The sequence below is a fragment of the Cynara cardunculus genome, assembly GCF_001531365.2.
Source record: "Cynara cardunculus var. scolymus isolate 2C chromosome LG 13, CcrdV1, whole genome shotgun sequence".
Lineage (NCBI taxonomy): Eukaryota > Viridiplantae > Streptophyta > Magnoliopsida > Asterales > Asteraceae > Cynara > Cynara cardunculus.
This window is the reverse complement of record NC_037540.1, coordinates 2,464,193-2,473,220: the sequence shown is the minus strand read 5'-3', so window position 1 is coordinate 2,473,220 and position 9,028 is coordinate 2,464,193. Positions and strand designations below refer to the sequence as shown.

The 9,028-nt window shown below is 31.0% G+C and overlaps 1 protein-coding gene across 1 annotated transcript; it reads left to right on the top strand.

Moving 5' to 3' along the window:
• The first annotated feature begins 1,865 nt into the window (after positions 1-1,865).
• LOC112524288 (protein NRT1/ PTR FAMILY 2.13-like) lies at positions 1,866-6,996 on the top strand. The gene is made up of 4 exons (XM_025134058.1): positions 1,866-1,995; positions 2,318-2,535; positions 5,190-5,770; positions 6,129-6,996. The coding sequence occupies exons 1-4, from the start codon at positions 1,866-1,868 to the stop codon at positions 6,994-6,996; spliced, it is 1,797 nt and encodes a 598-aa protein (XP_024989826.1).
• Positions 6,997-9,028: the final 2,032 nt, after the last annotated feature.

Sequence of the window (9,028 nt, the reverse complement as noted above, 5' to 3'; positions counted from 1 at the left end):
ATATTATATTAACTGGTAATAAAATAACAGAAAACAAAACGCCAAATTCACACATAACTTATCATTGCAAATTACATATTTAAGTAAAAAACCTATTTTAAATATATATTCTAAAAAAACACGTCATATAACACATAAACAATGGATATAAAAATGAAATGTATTTTAAAACTATAAATTTTTAAATATATATATATATATATATATATTTTGAAACATGTTCTTTAAAATAAAATTTGTTATTTTTTATTTAATGTATCTTTAATATTTAAGTCCATGAAAAATGAACTCGGTTTAAGGGTCGTTTACCAAATGCTTACTCGGCTAAATGTTTACCAAGTTACAAATGCATTAAATGACGGATCAAGTAACGTTAACAAAAACAAAACAAAATACCCCTAAAATTTGAATCTTGTACAACAAAAATAAAAGACTGAAGAGTAAATAAATCAAATAATAAACAAGAACAAAAAATTCAAGGGTAGATAAACGAACCTTTGAAGATTTTGAATCCGTTTGAGCGAAGATGGAAAACCAATTGATTTATACTGATTTACATAGAATGCTACTTCTAATAGTCAACATCGCGACTCCAAATGATGTCAATTTATATATTAAAGATATATAATATGATGTCTTTTTACGGTGGAACGGAATGACAATGTTATATAAAAATGATATGGTAGATATTAGTAATTTAAAAATAATTATTAGTTGATTTTGTGTCTAGCTAGGAATACTTTATTAAAACGGTTTAATATAAATTATTAGTATTTACTGAATTCAATGTTATTTCTAAAGATAAAAACGATACATTAAAGAATTTTTTTTTTCATACTTATCGAGGACCTCTTTTTCACATTTCGCTCAGGACCCATAAAATGTCATGACTGGACCTGTTTACACCCTTCTCATAAATACGAACACCGATCAAATATTTCACTTGGCCTTCCCAAATACATATAGGTGCATATACACATGCATACCGAACAATCTAAATTTAATCGAATAATTTGGGTCGTTCGATTCTATTCAGTTTGGTCCAACACCAAAAACGGAAAACCAAACCGGACCATGCAATTTTTTGAATGAAAATTGAATTAAACTCGTCCAATAAATGAAACATAATATATAATTCGAATTTAGTGAAGTGGATTCCGTTACTCGACAATTTTCAATTATACGAACATGCATTTATGATATATTGTCGTTGGTAAACGATACAATTTTTTGCAATTATGGTACTCGACTTTTAGCTGACTAAATCCCAAAACTCATTATTATCGTCATATGCATTTAAATGAGAGAAATCAGATGTATTTATATTTATACAAACGAGGGATAAATCTGTTGGCGGAATTTTTTTCTGCAGCTCAATTTCCTTTCAAAGGGAAGAAGGTTAAGGAGGGCTTGGAAGTAATTCTCATGGCGTTTATTTGGATGATTTGGACAAATCGAAATGCGTTGGTCTTCAACAAAACTGGTAAAAATCCGATGGTAATTTACAAGGATATTGTGTTTTTTTCTTTTAATTGGATTAGACTCAGATCGAAGTCTTGTAATTCTCTCGATTGGAATGTTTGGTGTACCAGCCCTTTAACGGCTCTTTTGTATGTGCTAGCATCTTGCTAGCCTCGGTGGTTTCTTAATAAAATTATTGTTTCTAAAAAAAATAAAAAATAAAAATCTGTTGCATCTGTAAAAGAAAAATCTAGATGTATTATAATATATTAGTTAAAAAGCTCCCATCAACTAGAAGACAAAAACCCCAATCATTCATTCAGCCCCTAATACGAGCTTTCGTTGAAGTATAAATAGGAGACGAAGCACAAAGAGGATTTGCAAGTCCTTCTCGTTCTTGATCAATGCCTTATTCACCACCATCGGAATATGAAGCCGGCAAAGACCATAACCACCACCTGCCGCCACCGTCACCGCAATCAAAGGTTGGCCAACGGAAGCCCGGTGGATGGAAGTCCATGCCTTACGTACTAGGTAATAAGTACTATGAGTTATTAACGTTCTAATCATCGTTGTATGTGATTTATTTCATCTTGCGAAAATGGATTGAAAGAACCCGATGTTGTAAGAATAAACTATTTTTCAAGGGAAAACACAATTTTTTTGATTTTTTTTTGGCATTTATTTGTTATTTATCGAGAACTTTCTGTTTATATATACTACTTTTCATTGCGCATTTTTTTTTCACGAGAACGGTTGTTTGGAAAAACGAAAGTTTAAATGCTATAATTGTTCTGTTTCCCAACATTATTTTCTTAATAATAATCTTATTTATCGTTCTTGAATAAATGTACAGGAATGGAGTCATTCGAGAGATTGGCAACTATCGGGTTGCTAGCAAACTTTACAGTGTTTCTAATGACGGTTTTTCATATGACACAAGTATCGTCATCGTATTTGATAAATATTTGGTCTGGAGTCGGCAACTTTACCCCTCTAGTAGGTGCCTACATATCTGATGCTTATGTCGGAAAATTTCGGGTTATTGCATTCTCTTCATTTGCGTCTCTTCTCGTAAGCTCTCTCTCTCCCTCCCTCCCTCCCGTGTATGAACAATTTAATAAAGATTCAGAATTTGATACTATTCGATCTTTACATATAAGGTCAATTCTGTCTTTTTACAAATTACTGAAATCCATAAATTCAATATAAAATAATTGAGGATATGTCAATTCAAAAGTTTTATTTGATAAAATTGGAAGAAAAAAAGAATACTAAAATAAATTGAAATAAACATTTATTGAATTTCAACGTTTATTTTAAATGATTAAAATAATTAATATAAAAATATGAAAAACTTATTCTCGATAGATATATGTATCAATCTTTACATTATTTACTATGACAATTTGTATTAAAATATACGTAATTTATTTGGTTTTTTTAATTTTAAAGAATATGACATACCGACTCAAATAGGACAGCTTAATGATCTCGGTAGATATAATTATTTGATTATAAAATTATGATATAGTTTTGCCACAACAGGTAAAATTTTCGGTGTTTACCATATTCATCCAATAAGATAAATAATTCAATAAATGCTTAACGGATAAGCATTTATTAAACAACCTTTGTTCTTATCTTATTTCATCTCGTTATAAGTTTTGACGTATATTGTTGTATCATTTGTTTTTGGTTTTAAATTTAATTTTATATTGCTTTTTTTTTTTTAAAGAGTATTTTATGAAAATAAAATGATTGTTAGTGAATTAAACGGTTAAATCGTTACGTCATAAAATATGTAAGGTTATTAATTTAGTCGATACGGTTCGCTTCTCAATGATGGGTTGGGTGGTATGATCTCTTCATCGGATAGGGATGGGCCGGTCGACTTAATATCAGGGCCCCACTCTCCACGATATTTGGTCAATTATTTTCACCCTAAATATAATTTTATAAATATAAATCTTTTTATATTTACTGAAAGGGTACTCGTACAATACAACACGATACGTCTTGATTTGAATATCTTGTTTTATTTTTTATTTCAGTCGATGTTATAATATGATTTTATGTGATTTTGAAAATGCGACAATGTTTTTATTTTTAAAAAAATATAAATTTGAAGATATTATAAAAATTTGACAAAAATATATTAATATTAGTATCAAATTAACTATTTAAAATTTCTTATTTTTTGTTTATTTTTTAATTCAATTTTTTTATTATAATTTATTTTATGTTCAATAACGAAGTAATTTATATTTGATTTAATAATATGTTTTTTTATAAAGATAATAATTAATTGTTTTGTTAGAATTAGATAATTATTTTAATTATATTTTAGATTTTTTTATATTTTAAAATGAGATATTTATCCTCTATTTGATTATGTTTATATGCAATTAGTTACATGAATTTAAACATGGAGCTTTAATAAGTTGTATTTACGCACAATTTACTTGTAATCTTGAATTTTAAGTAATATGCGTTAATAAACAGTACTTCATGCATAAAAAATATTTTTTAAGAGTTTTTGTCAAATGTTTTATAATATAGTATAGATTAATTACATATATTTAAAAGCATGTTTAATAGTTATGTTATATATATTTTTTCCTTATAAATTTATGAAATTCTAGATAAAAATTTAGCGTAGTTGTTATAGTAAAATTTTCTCTAATTTCTAAAATAACATAATTATATAATAGAAATTTTGATGGTTTAGGAGAGCTTTTTTTGTTCGAGTAATTATGTTATATTGTATGGTGAAATATAAAAAATGGAGAGAAAAATATGAAAATCCTTAAATTTAGAAAAATTTCTAAAACTCGATATAAAAGATAGAAATATTATTTTTTATTTTCCACCAATAAAACGTATTAAAAATGATTTTTTTATGAGAAAGAAAAATAATATTTTACACGATGAATATATTATTCTTAATAATATAGTTGATATTAGAATTGCTAAAATAAAAAAGCTATTGGAGTTATATGTATTTTTTTTAAAGATTTTAACTTTTAATATTTTATTTCAGAAAAAATTATAGTATACTTATTGAGAATGTTATAAGGTATAACACCAAAAAGGTCATTCGTTTCATGATTTGTTTTCTAAAATCTATTCGTGACGGGTCCTTTACCAAACATTTATTCAGTAAGTGTTTACCAGTAAAATTTAGCATTATCATTTATTTATTGGGTAAGATTTTAGTTCATTAAAATGACATCGTATGCAACAATTTACCTGGTAAGCGATTAGCGTGGAAAGAGTCGTTGCCCTCACTTACCGGGTAAGACTCTTGATTCTTGTCTCGCTCTTACCGGGTAAGATTTTTGGTTTTTATCATATTCATCTGATAAGATAATGTAACTTGGTAAACGCTTACCCCAGTAAATATTTGGTAAATAGCCCCTAACTAAAGAAATTACTCCATACTCATAAAATATCATGTTTTATATCCTATATTTAGTTTTAAAATATCTGTAACAATTTGTCTCACATGAATAGAAAATGAGATTCGTAAACTATATATAAGCTACCAATAACTTTCATCATGGTTTTAAATTGAATTCAAAGTTATTAAACCAGTTGTTCTTTGGGTTTTGAATGTTACATATCTCATCCACATTTCAAACACATTCTAAGTGAATATTCAATTACGAACGTATCTTTTAAATCACACGTTATAATTAATCAATTGATGATTATCTTGTTTGCAGGGAATGATGACCATGACCCTAATCGTGGCAATCCCAGCCTTGCACCCACCATCATGCACCCCTCAACAAACCCACCTGAACCAGTGCCAGGGTCCAACCACCCTCCACATGGGTGTCTTGATCCTAGCCTTAGGGTTCTTATCCATTGGGTCAGGTGGGATCAGACCATGCAGCCTCCCCTTTGGTGTGGACCAATTTGACCCAACCACTGATGAAGGTAGAAAAGGCATCAATAGTTTCTTCAATTGGTACTACACCACTTTCACCATCATTTTGCTCATTGCCCTAACCCTTGTGGTCTATATCCAAGACTCAGTGAGTTGGGTTTGGGGGTTTGCCATCCCAACCATTCTCATGGTCTGCTCCATTGTGTTGTACTTTGTGGGTACTAAGTTGTACGTGTACGTCAAACCCGAAGGAAGCGTTTTTACCGGAATCTTTCAAGCGTTTGTCGTTGCTTATAAGAAGCGAAAACTTAAGGTTCCTGACGCTAATGAGATTGTGATCGATGTGAAATTTTACGACCCTCCGTTGAAGGGAACGTACGATATCCCGAAGCTTCCGTTAACCGATAATTTCAGGTGATTTAATCTTTTTAATTATGAAATAGTTGAAAGGGTCAATTTCATTGGCGTAATGTAAAAGTCAATTTTTTTTCTTTAATTATTAACCTGGATATTCGACCCGCTATGCGAGCCGACTAATCCTAGGGCGACCACCTACTTTGCAAATAGTCCGGAGTCACCGCATTTGAACCTTTGTGGCCACAAAGGGATTTTTATCTTTTTTTGGATTTGAACCTGGAACCTCCTAGTACTTTTGACCTTTGGAGTCAAGTTCAAACCAATTAGGCACCACCCGCGTGGTTATGTAAAGTGAATTTTATTGCAGTGAATTATGAATATGTTGCTCATTTGTATCGTTATGTTGTGTTTCTAGGTTTCTGAACAAAGCTGCGGTTATATTAAACGGCGAAATTACTTCGGATGGCTCTCGAGTTAACCCGTGGAAGTTAGCGAGCATACAACAAATCGAAGAAGTAAAATGCATACTAAAAGTTATTCCCGTTTTAGTTTCCGGAATCATTTGTTTTATCGCGATAGCACAACAAGGGACTTTCACGATATCGCAAGCCCTAAAAATGGATCGACACCTCGGTCCTCATTTTCAAATCCCACCCGGCTCACTTGCGGTCTTTTCCATGATCACCATCGGGATATGGCTCCCATTTTACGACCGTATCCTCGTTCCATCGCTTCGAAAAATCACGAAAATCGAGACCGGCATCACACTACTCCAAAGAATCGGGATCGGCGTCGTTTTCTCGATTTTATCAATGGTCGTGGCCGCAATGGTCGAGAAAATGAGACGTGAGTCGGCCGTGCACCACAACCAAAGCGCACCCTTATCGGTCATGTGGCTGGTCCCACAACTGGTCCTAATGGGATTCGCTGAGGCATTCAATATTATTGGTCAGATCGAATTTTATTACAAAGAATTCCCTGAAAACATGAAAAGTTTTGCGAATTCGATGTTTTTCGTGACCGTGGGCATGGCTAATTACTTCAGTAGTGCATTGGTGATGGTCGTGCATAAGGTCACGGGGAAAAATGGTCGACCCGATTGGTTAACGGCAAACATTGATGCAGGGAGAGTTGATTACTTTTATTACGTGATCGCTGGTCTCGGAGTCGTTAACATGATTTATTTTCTAATAGTCGCTTCTCGATACGAATATAAAAGCAAGATGGAAATCAGCGAAGACGAGTCCCGGTTTGATGTCGAGTTAAACAACATCAAGATATGATGTCATCATAGTAGATTGTTTACGAATAGTTTGTATTCGATCGGGTTAGTATTTGAAAAACACACACACACACACACACATATATATATATATATATATATGTGTGTGTGTGTGTATGTATGTATAGGTTATTTAGGATAATGAAACATAACTTCTTAGTCTATAATCCACGTAATCAGTTTTATAATGTAACTGATAATTTCACATTCATGTTATTAAATGTTACAAGATGAACAAACTACCGGTTAAAATAAGTATAAAAAATAATAAATCAAAGGTTTATTATGTAGATTGAGAAAAAAACAAACATTTGACTATGTTTTGATGGATTTTATTGTTTTAGGACATAGGTAACAATAAATTAACCTATTAAGGTAAGTTCAACTGACAATAAGATTTGGACATTTGAGGATTTATCTCAGAGATCATCAGTTCGAGTCCTACAAATCCACTGAGAATTTTTCTCACTGTTCTTCAGATCTCTGTGATTAGTCGAGGTGCATACAAGCTAACTCGAACACGATGGTTAAAAAAAAGTACCCACAAATTACTTATGTGATGGAATATTGTTTGAATGCCTAAATGGTATCTTTTATGTCAATTTTTTGGTAATTTTTTAATATTCTATTCAACATACTTTTTTTCTTGTATCTTGACTAATTCTAAGGGTTTTAAAGAGTATCCAAAAAAAAAATTAGCCAATGAATTTGCATGATTCAAACCGATAATTCAAGCCTCAAAAAACCAAGTTTTATTGTCAGTTGAACCAATGCTACAAAATTATTGATTAGACTTGCTTAACCATCCTTATTAGTGTTACGGGTGAAATCCAACTACTTAATTAGGAATGATAACAAAGCGGTATAAACCGGATCAAATGTCTTTCTACAACCATTAGGTAAAGAAAGTCGGGTATTTAACCTCAAAATCCGTAACAAATTCCATCTGGGTGTAACGTCTTGGTAAGAAACAAAATAGTCGCATGTGATCCTCGGCCTTTCTAGGAAAAGAAAACGTCATATATATGGTATGTTTCTCAAGAAACTGGTACTTTTTGTGAGAACTTAAACTTTAAATATCGTCATTTACCTTTTTTTTACTTGTTTTATCACTATGCTTGAAACTTTAACAAATTCATACATGCAAAATTGATTGAAGGCAACTGAAAAACTAAGATGAAGATGAAACCTAAAAGAACCGAAAAACTCAAACAAACGGTTTAGATTGAGTTGATACATCGGATGTGGTTAAAAATGTGGTTATAACCACTTTTTTTAAAGAATAAAAATATCATCCGGTATTTTGTAAATCGAAAATCAGCAAAATATAATAAAAATTGGAGTGAAACAAATTACACAAAGGAAATATTATTTGATTATTTTTAATTTGACATTTATTTTGATATATTTTTCATATGCTTTATGCGTGTTTCTTCGGTTACAGCATTAGAATAAACAAGTGAATATGGTAACATTCACAACACATTATTCACACCACCTTTAACAATGTGTTGTGAATGTTTATATTATGTGAATGTTATAGCATTCATAGTTTTCATGACAAACTTTTACATTATATATAGAGAGAGATTTGGGATCATATGAGAATAGCCTGCTTTCGTGAGACTACTTTTTTACACTTTAAACTTCATAACAAAATGTTGTAAAGGTAACCTTCACAGTGTTTTGCTGTGAATGTTCGACTTTATTTTACCTTCACAACGTTTTGCTGCGAAGTTTCAAGTGTAAAAAAGTGGTCTAATGAAAATAGACGGGTCTTACGTGAACCCAACCCAATATATATATAATGTGTTAGAATCATAAACCGAAAAGAGATAGAGAGATGGAAAAAGAAAGATGGGTTGCAGTGGAAGATCCGGACCTCCATCAGATGGACAAATTAGTACGTAACTCCAATTTGCAATATATAATTTAAAATACGAAATACTGAAGCTCACGTGATATGGCAAATAATAAATGATAAATACTGTAGATATTTATAAATAAAAAAAAGGTTAAAAAAATAAATTAAA